General features: G+C 33.1%; 5 protein-coding genes and 1 long non-coding RNA gene across 7 annotated transcripts; 5 read left to right on the plus strand and 1 right to left on the minus strand.

Annotated features, from left to right (window-relative positions):
- The first annotated feature begins 337 nt into the window (after positions 1-337).
- LOC132912063 (uncharacterized) lies at positions 338-7,642 on the plus strand. The gene is made up of 2 exons (XM_060969173.1): positions 338-553; positions 3,344-7,642. Exons 1-2 carry the CDS (start codon positions 444-446, stop codon positions 7,569-7,571), a joined length of 4,338 nt encoding a protein of 1,445 aa, XP_060825156.1. The 5' UTR covers positions 338-443; the 3' UTR covers positions 7,572-7,642.
- Positions 7,643-7,894: 252 nt separating this feature from the next.
- LOC132911625 (charged multivesicular body protein 3) lies at positions 7,895-9,267 on the plus strand. Its single transcript, XM_060968355.1, has 4 exons — positions 7,895-8,050; positions 8,111-8,171; positions 8,234-8,628; positions 8,697-9,267. The coding sequence occupies exons 1-4, from the start codon at positions 8,006-8,008 to the stop codon at positions 8,859-8,861; spliced, it is 666 nt and encodes a 221-aa protein (XP_060824338.1). The 5' UTR covers positions 7,895-8,005; the 3' UTR covers positions 8,862-9,267.
- Positions 9,268-9,410: 143 nt separating this feature from the next.
- On the plus strand, positions 9,411-9,892 carry LOC132911629 (uncharacterized). Its single transcript, XM_060968361.1, has 2 exons — positions 9,411-9,628; positions 9,702-9,892. The coding sequence occupies exons 1-2, from the start codon at positions 9,490-9,492 to the stop codon at positions 9,884-9,886; spliced, it is 324 nt and encodes a 107-aa protein (XP_060824344.1). The 5' UTR covers positions 9,411-9,489; the 3' UTR covers positions 9,887-9,892.
- A 55-nt stretch (positions 9,893-9,947) lies between these two features.
- On the minus strand, positions 9,948-12,770 carry LOC132911609 (uncharacterized). The gene has a single exon (XM_060968319.1). It carries the CDS (start codon positions 12,458-12,460, stop codon positions 10,532-10,534), a length of 1,929 nt encoding a protein of 642 aa, XP_060824302.1. The 5' UTR covers positions 12,461-12,770; the 3' UTR covers positions 9,948-10,531.
- A 194-nt stretch (positions 12,771-12,964) lies between these two features.
- LOC132911603 (vacuolar protein sorting-associated protein 51 homolog) lies at positions 12,965-16,231 on the plus strand. The gene is made up of 10 exons (XM_060968306.1): positions 12,965-13,090; positions 13,165-13,299; positions 13,372-13,593; positions 13,691-14,286; positions 14,361-14,574; positions 14,639-14,863; positions 14,941-15,275; positions 15,339-15,516; positions 15,739-15,851; positions 15,911-16,231. Exons 1-10 carry the CDS (start codon positions 13,010-13,012, stop codon positions 16,017-16,019), a joined length of 2,208 nt encoding a protein of 735 aa, XP_060824289.1. The 5' UTR covers positions 12,965-13,009; the 3' UTR covers positions 16,020-16,231.
- A 1,345-nt stretch (positions 16,232-17,576) lies between these two features.
- On the plus strand, positions 17,577-19,896 carry LOC132911633 (uncharacterized). 2 transcript variants are annotated; one of them, XR_009659057.1, is made up of 3 exons: positions 17,577-17,706; positions 17,865-18,029; positions 18,108-19,896. It is a non-coding gene; the product is annotated as an uncharacterized LOC132911633 (long non-coding RNA). The 2 variants fall into 2 exon arrangements; XR_009659056.1 differs by having other exon boundaries at positions 17,865-19,896.
- The last annotated feature ends 557 nt before the right edge of the window (positions 19,897-20,453 follow it).

The following is a 20,453-nucleotide window of genomic DNA, read 5'->3' on the forward strand; positions in this document are numbered from 1 at the left end:
TATTTTAATATCTTTGATCAAATAAAGATTACTGTAAATTATATTTGATTTTGATGAATGAAATTAATTCTGCTCCCAGATACAAATAAAACACACATTGATGCAATGTATAATCTATTCTTTTTAAAAACATTACTAAATACAATCTACATAAAACGTATGTGTAACATCGTTTACATTAGCGTCATTTATTGATGTTCCACATGTAGTAAGATACATAACAAGTTTACTCCTTTACATTGCAAAATGCAATTACCTGACACCATAAATTTTGCAATACAAACATATCAAAACACGTATGCAACTTTGAGGGATATATGCATCGGATGCCAAGTTCTACAGTTGTCCATCGATTTCAGTACACATCACTTCGAGCTAAGAAGCAGCTTAATATTAAACGCGCAACGACTCTCCAATGATCAAGAGTGACTTCCACGATCATCATGCATCCTCCTATCTTTACGTGGTTCTTGTTTCTTGCGCTCATTGCAACATCATACTCGAAAAGCATCAACATTAACAGCGAAGACATCGAAACTCTTACCACTGACAGGTAATTTTAATTTTGCTTTTTCTATTCAACAAATCACGTACATTTACCGATCATAAGTATTTGATTACGTTGAGCAATTTGGTCAAAAGGCTCATTTTTCTGTTATATTTGAATAAATAAATGAAATAAAAGAATTTCTTTATATCGTCAATATTCTTTACTTCATAAAACAACTGGGATCAAATTGCCACAACCGTTAAATGAAATACTAAGTTTATTGTGCAACAGGTGCTTAGAAGATCTTGAATATTCCAAAATCAACTGTTCATTGATAGTTGAAAAAATAAAGTCGAAGCTGAACGTGAACAACCTAGTACTAGCTATAGTACATGGTTATCAAAGTTAAATTAGATAAGAAGGTTTTATTTGAGAGAATTGTATTCTATGTATGTGCAGTAATGCGTTCAAATATTTATAGACGATAGTGTATGCAAAATGAGTCCTCGCGGAAACATATTTCAAATCTTATTCTTTAAGAATGCGGCAGTCTGTTGTAGTAGTACCACATATATTCCCCGGTGAATGCGACTATCATATTTACGAAAGATAATTCAACAAATTTTCTCTAGAATATATTTCAGCACCCCATACTGTAGGATTTGCTACTCCCTCATAAATTCTCTTTATCCTGTACCATTTATCTAGCTTCCCACCGAGTACATCGGAACATTCTTTCGATTTTTCAAATGACCTTCCTTCTTGGACGAATTCCGGATTAGGAACCAGTCTGCTAGGTTGCAAGCGCAAAAGTATGTTAGTCGCCCAAGAGCAACGCTGGCGCAACTCTTAGCGTCAGCGTCGCTTAAATTACACACCGTCGACTTGCTTACCAAGATGATAAAATTTCGAATTCGAAAGAAAGCACCGAATCAACATAATTTATACCCATACACGCGCGCGTGTGTGTGTGTGTAAATCGCGGAATAAATCGGAAAATCTCGTAGAATTTTCAATGAGTCTTGCAAGTATATTTATTCACCGACCCTTTTAGCTACGATGAATTTTCTTATGGGATCCTGAAGTGTTTTAATGAAAATTCGAATCAACTTATGATTTATAACTAACAAGCTCAACGTAATCAAAGATTAGCAAAACCTCGCGATATATGCTATTTTAAAATGAAATTATGACAATATTTATATACATCTGAGATTCTCCAGGATCCCACGACAACAATTAGGGGTAAAATATTGAATTGTTCGAAAAGTTCGTAGTATTTTCAAGTCGTAGAAACATTCGATAAGACACTGTTACATCTTGTGTATCGTGGAAGAATAAATTAAAAGTATCGGATCTTATTGTCATCATTTATGTATACTGTTATTGTTTGTTATTTAGCATTTAATGACAAGAAACAGAATACTTTAAAAAGCCACAAAAGCTGTTTGAAACAAGTAAAACTAGCCAGTTAAAAGAAACAGTGCATAGATTAATTAATAAAATTCTAATTTTATAAGAAAACTTTTCAAACAATCCAATATTCTTATAGGATATATTTCTGGTCACTCACCAAAAGGTAACTCGAACGATCCCTGTCACGGCCTTGACTTCTCATATTCCACCGGAAGTACCGAACATCGCAGGAGATCGCGTTTGATTAAATAATACTCACTATTTCACTTTATAAAATTATACGCGTATAAAATCGTACCGATTTTACGCATGCTATCGCGATCACGGTCAAAGTTAGACTAATTCAAGGGCGCTCGAAACCCTCGTTCTATTCTCAAGACGATTTTGTGTTTACGACCTTCTAATAACATCGTCTCGCTGCACGTATTTTCCAAACGTCGTTTCTCTTTCCGGGAGGTATCGAGGCTTCACGACGAAAACAAAAGTTCCTGAAATTATAATACAATATGATCAGCTCGTCGAAATTTAAACATTTCAAGTAAATGTTGTAGAAAGAAATTTATGATTATTTTACTTATGATGTTTGTTATGGTTAAGAAATATTATTAATTTATAGCAGCTATACATTAATGTATTAATGTGTACCTACATTTTATAATATTTTAATTAAATGATTGCTCGGAAGTGCAATTACGAAAAGATTCATCCTTCTTGTATTATAGTATAGTATATATAATCATATATAAGATCATTTTCAGATCATGTATTAATGTGTACCTACATTTTATAATATTTTAATTAAATGATTGCTCGGAAGTGCAATTACGAAAAAATTCATCCTTCTTGTATTATAATATAGTATATATAATTATATATAAGATCATTTTCAGATCATGTATTAATGTGTACCTACATTTTACAATATTTTAATTAAATGATTGCTCGAAAGAGCAATTACGAAAAGATTCATCCTTCTTGTATTGTAGTATAGTATATACAATCATATTATTAAACTGTATAATAAGATCATTTTCAGATCATGTATTAATGTGTACCTACATTTTACAATATTTTAATTAAATGATTGCTCGAAAGAGCAATTACGAAAAGATTCATCCTTCTTGTATTATAGTATAGTATATATAATCATATATAAGATCATTTTCAGATCATATTATTTTATATAAGATCTTTTTGTATCATTTTGTTCTATTATCTTCTGCAAGTGAAATATCAAACTATAACTATTATATCAAAGATTTTCGCCATTTTATTGAAACATTCCGATACGTGTATTATTCATAAGTGTTTTATAAATTATTTAAAAATTTAATTTTATCTCAATTATTGAGACAATTAACATTTCGATATTAATAGTGCCATAGATATACATATACACACATGTGTTTAATATAAACGATCAAACTTTTTTTCCAGAACTAGTACTACAATCTCAGGTCCTTCACCAATACAAGATGAACCTGACTCCAAAGATAGTAATAAAAGAAGTTTGCTAATTCTGGTGCCAACAACCAAGGAAAAAGAGAATACAAAGTGCCAAAACGAAAATACGAAACGATGTAAGACACCGTTCCGCAGGGAAAAGGTTTCCGCGCGAGTACCCAAGGAATACGCGTTGAAATCGAAGAATACAGAAAACTCTCCAAACAATGAAGGAGATCGTGAATATTTTGTTGGTCTAAAGCCAAACTTGCAACTGCTTTCTTCAAAGAGACCTCTGACAAGACCTAGACTACGCCCAATCACAATAAAAGAAGCAAAGAATTTAACTTTTCGTGACGAAAGTTTAATAGACTCGCTTCGAAAAGAATTCGCACTCAGAGCTCCTACTGTGGGTGCTGCTCAAGAAAACATGACGTCAAAGACGACTATATACGACGATGGTAAATTCATTTGCTACTGCAAAGAAAAAGATAATTCTTCTTCTGAAAAAGACACGTCAGATGTTGCTCCAAAGCCACGAAGAACGAAGAAACCTACAATAACGAGGAAACCTAACAATGAAAATCCACTTATAGGTAGCGTGCAACGCTTAAAACCAGCTCACGCAAATGTTCCACATCGATCACCTTTATCCAAAAAATTGCCTCCGGCGTACCCTATCGTTTCTCGATATTCGCCTATTGGCTATATACCCAACAATGTGAACCCAATTTCTCCCCAGAAGGGACACGGAACAATACCGTACATTCCATACGTTTATCACCCAAATCCTCGACCTTCCATGACCGGGATCCCAAGTCAAGAAAGAACGCCAAATATTAATATTCCATTGAAAGCATTTGGTAGTAGACCCAATTCGATCGTTGAGCAACGAACAACGATTGATCAACACGATTCAAATAAATATCAACCAACTGTTGGGCAAACTCAGCGTCCTCCAAATATGGTTGGCAATAGTCTGTCTCAAAATACGATTCCTGCAACATCTTCAAAAACATTTGCAGAAGAGAATACTTCGGGTAGTAACGAAGAAGATTGCAATGATCCTGATTACAATTCGCAATCCGTGCAACCAGAATCGAAAAATCACTTAACATCAATGGGAACGATTGAATCTTCCAAAAAAGATCCTAATCTACAGGCTGCTAATCCTAAAACGATTTATGCAATATCTACGGGCTTTGGAGACGAATTCGAGGATGAATACGAAACGACGGACAGCGGAGCCCTAGATTACTCCAATATTAAGGAAGTTACAGCGGCGTACTTCACGTCGAAAGCCTATGACAACGAAACTGGGGACGACGGATCCAGCGACTACGGTGATCTTATAAGCAACACGGAAACTGCTGTGAATCCAAGTTCCGAAGAGAATCGTTATTATGATGTCAATTTACAGAGTAAGCATAATGATCTGACAGAAAATTGCAAAAAACCTGCAAGTGCTGGGATGAACTTGCATACAAAAGATCTAAATAACGCGGAGGATCCTGATCAAGGAAATGCTGAAGGAAATGTGGGAAAAGATAATCCTCTTTGGAATCAAGATGAATCTGCAAAAGCTGAATCTGAAGAACCCCGTATCAATAGCAAGGAGGCTGTGAGTTCAAATTCGCAAGAAGATTATGATTCTAATGTCAATTTGCAGAGTAAACATAATGATCCTATGAAGAATTCGGAAGAATCTGAAGAAGATGGACCGAAATTGGACACAAAATATTTAAATGATGCGAACGACCCTGATCAGGGAAATATTGAAGAGAACGTTGAGTTGGAGGGAAATAATCCAGATCAGAATTTAGAACCTACTTTGAAGAGTACAGAAGAAAATGAAGAGGATTCTGAGCCCAAAGAATCTTCTCTTACAGAGGAAACAAGGACGTTGAATTTTGGAGATTCGAAAAACTCAAATGAGGCCGATACGTCAGCAAGGATCAATGATAAAGATGATCCATCGAACCAGAAATTTTCCGCGGAAGATTCTGTGAGTGAATTGCCGGAAACGAACAATAATGCTAGCTCGTTAAGTAGCGATTACGAAATGGAAAATATCGAACCTAATAAGTCTGAAGAAAGAGGCGAAGGAAGAAGTCCAACCGAAGGTTTTATAAATCTGGGCAATGAGAAGGTGGGAACAGAACGAGTGACGATCCAGAACAACAAAAATGAGGACGATCCTTCCCTGCAGTCGACTTTGGAATCAAGCAGAAACAACGATGATACTATAGGAATAAATGATCCATCGAAACAGCTGCCTTTCTGTGACAACGCGTTGCTCCAGAAATCGATAAAAACGGTAATTAATAGCTTTGTCACCGGTGACTCGTCTGAAATGGATGGCAACGAGAATGAAGAAACGGTGGGTTCAGCGAAGGGCGAAGATCTACTGCCGGAAATTGTACAAGTTCCGAACTTGAAAAGCATTTTGTCCATGCCGTCGATAGAGAACACTGTTCTGGATAAAGTAAAGAATCTTCTGTCGAAAGTAACTGGAATGGATAGAAAGACCTTTGACAGTGACTGGGCCACCAACGTGATCAAAGATAATTTACGACACACGTTATCTGCTGCGCCTAGTTCCAAAGCAGTAGTTCCACCGATGACTGTCGAGGAGCATCAATTCAAAAATGGCAAGTGGGTGACGAATTTGGTTACATTGGAACCTTCGAACGAAGAAGATCATGCTCAGACAAATTTACAAAAACTGCAAGCTCACGTTAAAAACCTTTTGCGTGATCCAGCTGTTGGTTTACAGGCAGCTAAGAATCCTGCTGTTCAGAACATGATCGTACAAAGCATTCGACATACATTCAAGCCGAAAAACGTAACAGACGATGAAAATTTCGATTCGATTATTCAAAGCACATTAAACAACGAAGTAAGCATAATGGAAATGGAAAATGAAGACATGTCCACGACAGAGGCTATACCTGAATCTACCACTTTTGATATTTCGAATATCGATATGAATAAGCTTCTAGATATTGCCAAAAGTGAAGTAGATGTAGATGATAAGAAAGAAAGTGAATCCACTTTACAATCGTCTATATATGAAAAAGGTATAGAAAATCAGGAAACACTTTCTTCGATGGAATCTTCGGATAAAGAAATAATAGGAGAAGCAATGAATTTTGGAACAGAAGATACTACCAGTTATCCAATCACTGAGATAGATCAGGATACAGAAGAATCTTCTCAACAAAATGAAACACCGAATAATACAGAAGAAACTGAGATCGAAGAATTTGAGACGACAACGTTGGAAGAAATTCCTGAAGTTGCAACATATAATTCGATTTCCACCGAAAATTGGAACGTTGCTGCTACCTTAGATACTCAAGACAAATCTCTATCTACGGAAACAGAAGATTACACGCCTGTAGAATATGATTCTCCATCAATGAATCCAGCAGAAAATGCTGATGTTATGCATACAGAAGCGGCTGAAAGTACAGAAAGATCGATGGAATTGGAAAATAAGAGTTCGACAACGGTGCTTTATGATGATGATGCTACTTCCGCAAACGATTTTACTTATTATTTGGGGAAAATCACGAAGAAAAATGAGAATAACGCGGACGACGTGCAAAGTCTTCAAAATTCCGAGTTGTTTTACATCGGTGACGGTGTCAAACTACCCTTGGAGATAAGAAAACTGCACGATGGTTCTTACGCTTTATCGATTTCTAGGAAGATCTGCGAACAACTATTAAACAAGGAGTGCCCTTGTTGCGTACCAAAGAAAGGTAATGTTCTTCGAACTGTGAAGCGAAATTTAGAAACGGAAAATGCTGATAAGACAGATGGAAGAATTTTCAAACGCGAATCGATGAAATCAGTTTCACTGAACGAACGAGGAAGATATGATTCAGCTGACGACAGCTTACAGATTTTCTCGATGCCCGTGGAAACTTTCGCGAGAAGATACAATCTATCTCTGAATTCGGAGAAAATGCAAACTGCGTGGAATTTTGGCGCGGAAAAAAAGATTGATGAACGATCAAAAAATTACAAAACTAATGCTGATGCCAAAGAAAGCAGAATAAAAAATAATCCACGCGATGATGCGACAAGCTTAGATTTTGAGAAATATCGATATCAACGTAACATCAATGAAGACGCGGACAAACGAGTAGAAATAGTGACAAAAGTATTAAGTTGGTTAAAAGACATAGTATTAAATACAAATAATGGAATATAAACATATTTTTATTATTTTAAAATGCATAATGTATGTCGTTATTCTATAAGTTAGTTGATTACATTTTAATACCTTTTTATACTTCAGTATGTTATATTTGTTTTCTAATTTTCCTATATAGTGTACAGAAGAAATAAATAAAATATATGTTTCAAAGAATTTAAGGAAGATTAAACCCTTCTCAATTTTTTTTAAATAAATAATTTGCAAAATTTTATTGGAGAATAGTAATATCAACGTATATTTATCGCGTTAAATACTTCTCTTTTTATCTTTTATATCTTTTAGTCTCTGTTTTTTATTACCGTGTAAAGATTGGTGATTCATACAGCAATGACGTAATCGTAATAGTTACCTAGAATAATTTGTGATTCGACTGGAAGGTAGCTTGGTTATGTTTGGCAGACACGAACTTCTGTCAACATAGCAAAAAAATGGGCTTGTTTGGCAAATCTCAGGAAAAGAATCCGAAAGAAATGGTTAGAAATAAAATGAAAATCTAATATCTATTCAATTATTTACAAGAAATCGTATTTCAGGTTCAAGAATGGACACATAAATTAAGGAAAGAAGGCTATCAAATGGATAGACAGGTTAGAGGTAAGCCGTTACTAGTAGTATTTTATAGAATATATTCTAACACAAATAACATTCATGTACAGCAATTCAGCGAGAAGAAGAAAAGGTAAAACGTTCTTTAAAAGAAGCAGCAAAAAAGGGTGACAAGGATGTCTGTAAAATTCTAGCAAAGGAAATAATACGTGCACGTAAAGCTTGCAACAAGCTTCACACGTCAAAGGCACAAATGAATTCTGTTTCGTTGCAAATGAAGAATCAATTAGCAACGATTAGAGTTGCTGGTTCAGTCCAAAAATCCACAGAAGTGATGCAAGCAATGCAATCGTTAGTAAGAGTACCAGAAGTAGCAGCGACAATGAGAGAATTATCAAAGGAAATGATGAAAGCTGGTATTATTGAAGAAATGTTAGATGAAACTATGGAATCTGTGGAAGATTCTGAAGAAGTAGAAGATGAAGCAGATGAGGAAATTGATAAAGTAGGTCATCTGGATATGTTTAAAGAACATAAACGACATACTAATAAAATATATAATATATGTTACAGATTTTATGGGAAGTAACTGCAGGTCAGTTAGGTACAGCTCCTGCAGTTGTTACAGAAGCACCAGGATCTGTTGCAGCATCTACTTCTGCAGAAGAAGAAACTGAAAAAGTAGATGATAAGGAACTTGAAGAAATGAAAATGAGACTACAAAGTCTCCGTAGTTAGGTGTAATATATAAATAATTCATTTGCATTGACTTTAAAATCAGCTTGTACTTATTGGACATATATATACATAATGTACAAATACAGTGAAATGAATGCCTACTATATTTTAATAACATTTCTTAACAATATCTAATCAATGCTTTTATATTAAATAGCCAAAAGAAAATAATTATTATAAGAATGAAAACAAAAATTTTTATTTCATCTGCACAACTTTTATATCCAGCTTTTATAATCTGTGCGTGATTCGTAGGCTGCCATTATATTTCAACTCCATGTGAAAGTCATAAATACAGAGAAGCTGGCTTCTCGATTGTATTATGTTGAAAGATATTCTTAATTTAATTACAATCACCAAAATCTTGTATTAATTTGTGTTATATATACAATGATTTTTACTGTTATTGATTTGTGCACTTTCTAATTACACCTCTCACATATACTAATACAATAAAAATAATGCAAAAGCATTATAATAGATCACTAGTAGATACATGTACACAAAAGGTCATTAAATTATTTACACATGCATAATTTTAAAGTTGCTGAGTTCAGACATTTACAACTTCAGTATTTTGATATTAACTTATACTAAATCACAGAATTGTAGTATTTTATAGCAAACTATGTACCCCAAATTTGATATTTGTGTAGAGCATCCTCTTGGCATATTGTGTAAATGTACAGACTATCAAGAAATAGTAAATAAATTCGTATCTTATGGCATTGGTACAGAACACTATTTACTACCTAAGGTGAATGTAGGTAAGTAAAAGTGCAAATTCACTCAATATACAATAAAATTAAATGATATCCTGATTTCAATCATTTATGCTAGAATCAATTGCTTCGGCAAAAGTTCTGTGGATAAAAAACTCTATCAGATTAAGTGGAGATTTCTCTAAACCATTACTTCTTTACCCTCAAGAACAACCAAATATTAATACTTCTAATATAGATAAAATGTGGATACCTATCATGCCAGACTTAATACCTTTGAAATTTACATTGCATAAATTTTAACCTTCTGAAACTACATTGTATATGTGAAGAAAATATCCAAATTGATTTAAAAAATACATCCTTAAATTGTTTTCATCTCATATTTCAATATCTTGTCAAAAAATTTTATTGCACCATAAATCTTTTTACATATTTTTTTTGCAACATAATATCACTATATATATACATGTACATATGTACAAACATACAAATACAGACACATTCGCATAAATTACAAACTGAAATTACACCTTGTTCCTATTATAAGAATTTAAGATACAACATCAATTACTTTTAATCGTAAAAAAATTTGTAAGTTCTTAAAAATCTTTATAACAGTACTATATCTTTGTTATTTAAAAATGTACGTTTCAACAATAATAAAATCAAATGACATAAAAATGATTGAATAATTTGCTACACATATCATTTGTACTCTACAAAACTTTTTGTTACTTTAGATGTATTATTATCATACCTATCACCGTCATGTTATAAATATATAATAAAAATAATGTATCTTAATTACCACTGTTTAAATGGCATATGTCTAATTTCTCTTAACATATACTTATATATTAGCTGTAATGTGTATAAGAGTTTACAGTACTTATATTTAATTATATGCTCTTAAAAATATTATGATTTATTTATATCTTAGAAAATTTACAAATGATCAATTACCATATTAACAATTGCAAGTTTCATCTGTGCTCTAGCTCGCCTAGGTAATCTATGCATATGAGGTGCCAATTTGCGCAGAAAATATTTGACTTCACTTCTAATAGGAAAAATTGTTCTTCTCGTTGTTCCTGAACTTTTTCTACGTCTCACAGGTTTTTGCTCCTTTGATGATAAGCATTCTACTTCTTCAAAATCTTCATAAAATTGCTCTTCTTTCACATTAGCTGCTTCATCATCTAACACTTCCAATGTATGTGGTAATACAACTTCTTCGTGTACTTCTAATTCTTCAGTAATTACTTTACCTTCTGTTTGCTCTAGAGAGGTTGAGAGAAATTCAACTAAATTTTTATCTGTCTCCTGTTTGCTCTGTTTTATAACTGGCAATGTGACTGAAGCTTCACCATTTTTCACCCACACTTGCTGTCTTGTATCAATTTCATTAGAAGCAATAGGAGTATGTGTTATTTTTGGTCTAGTTTGCTTTTTCATTGCTTTTAGCTTTTGTTGCTCCTGTTCAGGAAGATCTATTTTAATTAATAAACCAGGGGGAATACTAGATAAACTATGCACTGGAATAGGAGCACCTAAGTTTGATATATCACCAGTAAATGGTAGGATTACTTTCTTTATGTTACCTTGTATATTATTTGAAATATTTGACGTAATATGATTTGCTATTGTTATGGGTTGAAATTGATCTGTGAATTGAATTTTCCAATTGGAAGTAGGAGGAAGTGGTAATTTTCTTATCACACGATTTTCAATATTATTAGGATCAGGCCTTGGAATGTTAATAAGTGTTGGCCTTTTAGATTTCCCACGTTTCTTTGCAAGAGGTGTCGGCTTATTATCTACCTTTGGTTTTTTACTAGATACTAAAGGTCTTGAAAAACCTTGCCTTTTAATTCCTTTAGTTGTATTAGTACAATTAGATTCTTCTAACATATCTTGGTCATCTTCTATCTTTTCTGTTGAATTGTCACAATCTAATTGTGATATATCCTTTATAGTTGGAACTGCATCACATGGTCCAACTTTATGAAAACTTTGTCCTGTTTGAAAGTGTTTTGAACAAAGTACCAACTTCCTTATTTGATTTGGTGACATTTTTAATAAATCCTCTCTACCCAAAAATTGACACCATCTTAAGCACCTGCCAATTTCATAAGCAGGAAAAGGATGGAACTTGTATCTTTCTACTTTATTTCTTGGATCAGATCTTGATCTACCACAAGCAGCACATGCTTGACTTTCTAAGACAGCAGGTGGTAAAGGCTCTAATTTCTTAGATTTGTCTGAGGAACTATATTTTGATTCGAACACAAATTCCATAATATATTGTTCAGATCCATCCATCTGATCAGGGTTTCTGATATTGGGAACGGCATTGTCTATCAATCTGCTTTTATAACCAGGCATAAATTGAGAACGATCAAAATGTTTTGAACAAATGTAACAAAACAAAATTTCTTTTCTCGTCAATCTATAATATGAATCTACACCAACAAAATCAAGCCATTTTAAGCATCGAAATTCCTCGCCAGGAAAATGATGAAACGTTACGCCGTCATAATCTAAATCTGATGGATCTCGACGAGATCGACCACATAATACGCAGGTTATGTTGTACAAACTTTGTTTAGGATCATAAATTGAAGGTACTGCCGTACAATTTAATCTATCAAGATACTCATTTAAAAAATCTTTCTGTTCGAAGTGCTTGGAACATACCATTCGTTGAAGTAATTGTTTCTTTGTAAGTTTATATAAATCTTCGCGACAGCAAAATTCCAACCACTTTCTGCATCGAGCTTCATCGTTAACGGGAAATCCAAAAAACATATATTCTTCTTCTTTATTGTTTGGATTCATACGCGAACGACCGCATACGACACACGGATGTGGCATCTTTTTAAATTATTCTCCGCCTCTATACATTCGTCAAATAGACAATTCCATTTTGTCACAGTTTCATGAAAAATATTAACTCTTAATAAAACGTTTTCTCAAACGTCGCAGTTAATACATTTTTCAAGAGATTTAAAATTAAATTATTTTTTTACAATCTTTTTGTATATGATGTACTTTTATGATATTTAAAGAATAAAATCCAGCAATAAAATGTAATAACACCTTCATTATTTTTCAATCCTAAACGTACCTTAAATTTCTAATATTTATATGAAATGCAGCAATATTCAAAAAGTTCGGAATATTACAATTTTTCGTAAGACACGTCTTCTTTAAAAAAGATTGTTAATAAATCGCTTTCTTTTCATGTTATTATACTTGTTGCGCTTTTCTTGAGTTTGCGAGAGGTTATTCTGCTTGTTAAAGCGTCTTCCACCTAACCTTCCGTAGAATTTAAATAATACAGCTGTAACTTGCCAATACAATAGCTAACCTGTCAAAGTTCTACTGTCAAAACTTTACTTTACGAATAAAAAATTAGTCAAAATGGCAGAAAATTCGAACAATCCATATGATATTAATGGACAACACTTTAACCCTGATATGTATTTCCAAAAATTATTAAAAGTAAGTACATTTCCTAATATTTATTATTTCCTATATTTGTTTAACAACACAAAATAATTTTTCTTCTCATGCAGGAGTGTACATTAAAACAAATTATGGATCACGAAGCAGAAATCATAAAAAATACTCAAATTTTACATTCTGATATGCAAACTCTAGTATATGAAAATTATAATAAATTTATATCTGCTACAGATACTATCAGAAAGGTAAATCTGCTCAGATTTTGTATAAATATTATTTATTCAATTTTTAATATTTATTCAATATTCATTATTTAGATGAAAACAGATTTTAAGAAAATGGAAGATAGTATGAATTTACTGGCAAAAAACATGGACAGTATCACTTCTTTTTCAGAACAGATTTCATCAACATTACAGGGTACTAGACAACAGATTGCCAAATTATCTTCGGTTCATGCACTGTTAAAAAAGTTGCAATTTCTCTTTAAATTGCCTGGCAATTTAAAAGATAAAATAAATGAAGAGAATTATGCACAGGTCTATGTCACGTTGTATATCATTATATTATATATACTTCCTTTCATTTTATATATATCTAATTGCATCCACATAAAAATATATTTGTAACTTTCAGGCAGTACAAGATTATATTCATGCACAACGTGTATTGAATCAGTATGGTAATATGCCTTCCTTTCAAGGAATACAAAAAGATTGTGAGGATATTGTAGAGGAACTCAAGTCAAGACTGAGAATGCAATTTCATAAAAGAGATGTATCAACTGTATCTTTAGCTGAAAATGTAGATCTTTTACTACAGCTAAAAGAACCAGCTGATTCTTTGTGTGCCGAATTTTTAACACATGCAGATGGAAGATTAGTTGAACAACTAGATGCTCTAAAAGATATGTATGAAAACGATATCATAGAATTTATAGATATGACTAGTTCAGGATTTCTAAGTGACTTATGTTTGATCGTTGCATCCTACAATGACATGTTTATAAATCAACCACCATCAGAAGATAATGAATTTACTGATGATTTTGATGCAAAAGCCATCACACGTTCGAATAGCTTTATCATGAAAAATATGAAAAAATATTTTGATTTAATTGGTAAGAGAGTAGAAAGTGTAGCTGATACAGCTATTTTAGTAAAAGCATTAGATAAATTCCATAGAAGACTGCAAGCAATGAATATGTTGTGTAAAGATACAGACTTTGCAAGGTAATAAAACAATAGTCTTTATAAAAGAAATGTAAAGTAAAATCCAGATTAAAACGTGTACTTTTTATTTACAGAACAGGTACCAATATTGTTATTAACGTGGGTAGAAAACAATGTCGCAATCATTTAGACAATTTAAAGTCTCATTTAAGTGAAACACTTGTTAAAGTGAGACAGATATTGACAACCAAAGCTTCTCAGGATGGAGATAATAGTTTAGCAGAACTTCAGGCATTACTAATAATGCCTACTATAGAAAAAATTAAAGGAGTTTTGCATGATTTATTGGTTTGTCTTTTATCCTTAGCAATTTTTAATTTATTTTGATTAACTAAAAATTATGTAATTTTAGGTATTTTTGCAACCAGATCTGTCCTTTAGTTTAAAAACGCAATTCCTGCAAAATTTCTGTGTGGATGAAGTTAGGGAAGGCCTAGTAGTTGGATTTTTACATCATTTAGTGGTCACTGCAAGTGAATTTTTTACTGGCTCTGATATTCCAAAATTCCCACCCACTCTGTTACTTTTATTGAGCAAAATGTGTATCGAGTACAAAGAAAATAATGTCAAGTATTTGGTAGAGTGAATAATTTTAAAGTAATTTTAAAAAACAAATCTATAAGAAATCGTTCTGACATTTTTCAACAATTACAGCTTACTACTACTGATAATTTATTCAACATCGAACAGTACACATCATCTGGAAACGTTATTACAACTAAAGCAGAGATTTGCGACAAATTCCAAGAAGCAGCACAAAATTTATTAAACCATTACGTTCGCATTCAAGGCTTAGCAGTATCGCAAATGTTAAGAAAATCCGTCGAAACGAGAGATTGGTTGCATACGATCGAGCCAAGAACCGTTAGAGCTGTAATGAAGAGGGTCGTAGAAGATGTGACGTTAATCGACACTCAAGTAGCTGCATTATACGACGATTCTGATGGTCAAGTCGACAGAAGTAGCGACAGCAGTAGAAAAACCCATAGGTACAATATAATCGTTTCTAAACGATTAATGACGTGTCATTAAATAACTTGCTTTGTTTCTAGCGTGAGTGTGTCGAGACATCACTATAGATCAAGCTGGTCGTCGTACACACCCAATCATATGGATTCGTCATTGGTGACGAATATTCATAAGTTATTTTCGGAACGTATAGAAATATTTTCCTCGGTCCAATTTAATAAAGCCTCGATACTTACGGGGATTATCAAAATAAGTTTAAAGGTAAAATACTTTTGGCAGACACAGTACTGTAATAGAAACAGGTGCTGTCAGCCACTTACAATGATAAAATAGCACAGCCATTATCCACTTTGCATCACGAAGATACCTTATTCTCTCGCGTTGCGTATACTGTATACTACGCAACATATTTTGTACATTCGATACTATCAAGACTCAATATTCTATCCTAAACGAACGATAAGAATTATTCTTTATTTACAGACTTTCCTGGAATGCGTAAGATTACGAACGTTCAGTAAATATGGTTTGCAACAAATCCAAGTTGACACGCATTATCTACAACTGTATCTATGGAGATTTGTTTCAGATGAAAAGTAAGTCTAAGATATTATTGTTTTGTACAAGAATAATCTTATACGAAATATTTTTCCAGTGTTGTCCATTTCCTATTAGACGAGATACTTGGAAGTGCTGTACACAGATGTCTAGAACCAGTCTTAATGGAACCAAGCGTTGTAGATATTATTTGTGAAAGAGGATGAATAAATTATAGATAGAAGAGGAACTCTGATATCGTTATTTCGACTGGCATACTGTACAGTCTTTTCTAGTATTATGTATATCTTGTATTATTGTTTGTAAAAATGAGTAAATATTATGATATAAATGATTCATAATATCGTGTATATTCTTATACATTTTATCATTAACACTGTACATTCCACGAATAAATTTGACGACGAACCGCAAAAAATGACCTATCTCTTTTATCTAATTATCTCTCTATCCTTTTATTCGTTTCATATGACCGCCCACGCAGATCGAATACTACAGGGTCTGATCGTGTCAAAGTACTACAATTCAAGTAGTGCGATGTACGACATACTTTTATGTCTTTCCTTCTCTATCGATTCAGCGATACGATCTCTCGTCTCCTTTCCTTTATGTTCCCCCACCTATCCGGCATAAAATAAACTCATTAAAGTCTTAATACTCTGTAAGAAGCAGGGTCAAATGATTCTAATAAGTCTTAATTCTCTGTTACATTCTACACTTTTGAACTTTAAATTTCATCGATCGTTTAATTTTTGTTTATACGAATTTGCCACCAATCAGATACAAAGAATAAATAGGACAAAAGTTAATAGTATGTGGTTCTATCGTATACCAGCAAAGTTTTAATTCTCTATTATATTTTCCACTTTTAAACTTTATAAATACTATACCGTGGATGCACATAATATATACAAATACATAAAATATCGAAAATATAATATTTAGTTGATGAAAAGAATTCATATTTAACTTCCCTTCTTCTAGTTAGGTTAAAAATATGAATTTCCATAAACATCCGTAATCTACTGTAAATTTTATCGACCACTTCATCATTTTTATAATATACCAATTTAACATCAATTTAGAATACTTGAAATTTGTTGTTATTGGAACATTTTTCCATCAACGACTGTCGTGTATGACGCATAAATGTGCAAAGAATAAATGGGACAAGAGCTTATAGTATATGGGGTTCTGTCGTACCCCCTTGGCAGTGGCTCGAGTTAATTCGAACTTCCTCTCGTTGGATGAGATTCATTCTCCGAGTATCCGGCGTAGGCCTACGCACAGCATTCTACCCAATTTAATAAACTCTTCTAAATTACTCGGCCGGGGCCATTCCCTCGTTCAATCATGAATTTCCATGGAAATTCAGGGAAAATTCACTAAATTTCACTCAGACGGTTACCAAATCCAATCTCAAGTCGAAAGTCCCATATAATATCTCAAATTCAAAACTACTCTGTATGTTTGTTATTATTAAATATTATGTTCCAAATGTTTAACATTGTAATGTATTTAATTTAGAATTCTGTTAATAAACTGAGAGATTCGGTTCTAAATGTTTACGTTGTAATGCCTTTAATTTAGAATTCTGTTAATAAACTGAGAGATTCGGAAGTTCTATTTTGCTCTAGGTTGAATAAAATATATTTTCTCTTGCGAGAAGTTGTACGGTATCATTTTAGAGTCATATGTGGCACACGTGATTTCAGGAAACACCTGTGCACGTGTGTCTTCTGTACGCTACGAAATGTATGTTGGATGGCACGCTCATTCCACCTTAAATCGTTATACAGGCATTGATGAGCAACGAAATTGTGTATAATTGTGCTTCTGTATTAAAGAAACATTTTGGAAGAATAAACTAAAACGAAGTGCCATAAACAAAAAGTAAGTGTAACAATATTTACAGACATTATTTATATATTTTCAAAAGGAAAATGTATAAACATATGTGATGACTTGAAACTGAATAAGGTGCCGTTTTTCCTCAAATTATCGAATAATAAAGTAACCGAACATATTAATCACATGTGGTTTCATTATAGTAGAGATCTCTGATCGTGAATTTAAAGACGAACGAAGAATAGCTATTAAACCGATTCATGTTTTATTTAAATCTCACGGGACACGAGGCTGGTCTAATCGATGAACAATGGATCGGCATCGACGAAAGAAAAGACTACGTAACAGGGATTGTATACTAATAAAAGGTGCGTTACACGCTGCGTAAGTTGCTTTAAATCAGTAAAATGGACCCGCATGAGAAAATTGTGCGTGAATCTATCCAGGCAGAGACGACGATTATCACGAAATGACCAAACTATTCCCAAGTGCAAGCTGACGGTTGTGCAGGAGCACATTCTGCGGCATAGGGGCACACCGCGTGCACACATTAATCAACAAGCTGTCCTTTTCCTCCATTAAACTCTATACGACCATCGTCATTCTTCGTCAATTTGCACGGCTGGACTCACGGTCCTTCGATCAATTAGTAATTGCTCTACTAACGATACGATTTCCAAACCTTGATAGGTGTATAGATATAGATAGCATCAACAATGAAAATAATCGAAAATGTTAGTTACCGATGATTCACATTATGACCAACTATTTGAACTGATAAATCTATTTGAAGTTGTCTTCATACATACTTTGCATAAGCGATAATATTTAAAGTAATGTCGTGAGAACGACATGTATATGTATGTATATACAATTTACACAACGTTGTCGTATATATGTATTTTAACCTTGCTGCATTTTTGAACCAACGAATCGTATTTTTCTATTACTAGAATATTTCTTTAAAAAGGAGCTATATATAAAAATAATTGCTTCCAATGTGACCGCTTAAAAATAAACTCATATAAAAGAAAACTGTTACTGTCACGCATGATTTCTCGTTTCAATTGTATACTAATAGCTTTCTTAAAGCATTAAAAATCCCTTTCTATAAAATGCAATTGGAAAATCAAAGTTAAAGGTATAAGCAAAGATCAAAATTAAGTGAGGTTAAAAAGTAAAAAGCTCAAGAATCGCAGCAGGGTTGAGTTAAACACTTTGAAATAAAAAATATGATGATTCTTTCAGCTAAGAATGGTTAAGAGCGAAGATATTTCGACTTGTGACCGTAACAACGGGCGGGAAAAGAACACACTCGTTGTCATGTTCGCAAATTAAGCTATCTTCCCGACAGATGCTTCGAAACGCGCGAAGTTGCATCTATATATGTATCGAATAGATGATGGTCTATTATATGTATGATTCTCTTTATAAAAAGCAGACGAGTTCCTTCAATTTGAAGATAAACTCAAAAGAAAATTTACACGTAATAAGATAAGACTAATCGTTTGACTAATGACCATGGAAAATTCGAACTTTAATCCCATTTAGACCTATATATTTGGGTCTGCATTTCGTCTAACGCAGTCAGCAGGCAATTGTCGAGGACACAAGAGCTAAAGAGAGGCTACCACGTTACCTTAATGTGCTGATCTGTCTGTTAAGTAGTAGTGCCGTAGATGATGATTTAAAAATTCACCTCGGCACGATTACTTTTCACACAGAAATGCCATAATTGCGATGGGTACATACATCGTATAATCGTGATTAAGTTCAATTTATTCGATATTTCAAAAATAATAGCAGTAAATTAATGTTGAATCTACTTACGAATTGTTTAAAAATGTTCTACCATCTTGAATATTTCGTCATGGTAGTCTTGGAAATTTCAAATATATTTCACTCTGCTTGTAATTCACGGTAAGTTTCTAAACGCGTCACAATCGTTAAATGAATTGTTATTACGATATTAAACGACTTATTCTATATATAAAACCACTTATTTCATTTATAAAATTAAAATATATCCGGAAAACGACTAATCGTAGCGCGGGAAATTTTACCACCAAAAATATACTTACTAAACCGGAAGGGAGCCTCTCGACCAATCAACGTCGCGGACGCTTCATCACTCGTGCCCGCGATTCTCAACTGCCACCACGAAAGTCATACCAAAATTTATAAAAAAATGTATATTCGTTTTACTTTATAAATGAATAAACAATTATAAATTAATTATATTGCAAATTAATTTATGCGTTCTTTAATGTATTTCTTAAATCCTTAGATTACTTTTATTATATTATTAAACAGGCTTCCCATCGCGTCTCATGACTTACGTAGTTATTCAAAATATAATCATCAAAAAATAAACTTATTCCATAAAAGAATAAAAGTTTTTAACATTATTTAATATTATTTTATATCTTAAATAATTCCCCACCCTCGCGGCGACTCTCGCTTTAAAATTGTATATATATATTCTTTTTGTCAAATTTATCGTTGAACGTATTTTTTATTCTATATGAAGAGTCTCATTTTACGTTACTACATTTCCGCGGTAGATTTCAATTTCCGTTTATCGACAATTCCGTATCAAATGGTTCATATCTCGGACATGTGTGTAATTCGATCAGTAAGTAAAGGTTGAAAAGCACTGTTACAGAGAGGTTGTGTCATCAGCCGCGCGATTCAAATCGTGCGCCAAGGCAAGGCAATAAGGATTTGGTGAGCCGGTGAATGGTTTGATAAAACAAGCGGTGGAAGGCAGGCACAGGGGAGAACGCACATTG

The sequence above is a fragment of the Bombus pascuorum genome, chromosome 11, assembly GCF_905332965.1.
Source record: "Bombus pascuorum chromosome 11, iyBomPasc1.1, whole genome shotgun sequence".
Classification (NCBI taxonomy): Eukaryota; Metazoa; Arthropoda; class Insecta; order Hymenoptera; family Apidae; genus Bombus; species Bombus pascuorum.

What these genes read in the sequence shown, in the direction of transcription:
- LOC132911625 (XM_060968355.1), top strand. Translation starts at nt 8,006, where the DNA reads ATGGGCTTGTTTGGCAAATCTCAGGAAAAGAATCCGAAAGAAATG. An exon ending in AAAAGAATCCGAAAGAAATG is followed by an intron (nt 8,051 to 8,110) that starts GTTAGAAATAAA and finishes ATCGTATTTCAG; the next exon opens with GTTCAAGAATGGACACATAA. An exon ending in AATGGATAGACAGGTTAGAG is followed by an intron (nt 8,172 to 8,233) that starts GTAAGCCGTTAC and finishes ATTCATGTACAG; the next exon opens with CAATTCAGCGAGAAGAAGAA.
- LOC132911629 (XM_060968361.1), top strand. Translation starts at nt 9,490, where the DNA reads ATGTACCCCAAATTTGATATTTGTGTAGAGCATCCTCTTGGCATATTG. An exon ending in ACTACCTAAGGTGAATGTAG is followed by an intron (nt 9,629 to 9,701) that starts GTAAGTAAAAGT and finishes CATTTATGCTAG; the next exon opens with AATCAATTGCTTCGGCAAAA.
- LOC132911609 (XM_060968319.1), bottom strand. Translation starts at nt 12,460, where the DNA reads ATGCCACATCCGTGTGTCGTATGCGGTCGTTCGCGTATGAATCCAAAC.
- LOC132912063 (XM_060969173.1), top strand. Translation starts at nt 444, where the DNA reads ATGCATCCTCCTATCTTTACGTGGTTCTTGTTTCTTGCGCTCATTGCA. An exon ending in GAAACTCTTACCACTGACAG is followed by an intron (nt 554 to 3,343) that starts GTAATTTTAATT and finishes CTTTTTTTCCAG; the next exon opens with AACTAGTACTACAATCTCAG.
- LOC132911603 (XM_060968306.1), top strand. Translation starts at nt 13,010, where the DNA reads ATGGCAGAAAATTCGAACAATCCATATGATATTAATGGACAACACTTT. An exon ending in AAAGATACAGACTTTGCAAG is followed by an intron (nt 14,287 to 14,360) that starts GTAATAAAACAA and finishes TTTTATTTACAG; the next exon opens with AACAGGTACCAATATTGTTA. An exon ending in AAAATAATGTCAAGTATTTG is followed by an intron (nt 14,864 to 14,940) that starts GTAGAGTGAATA and finishes CAACAATTACAG; the next exon opens with CTTACTACTACTGATAATTT.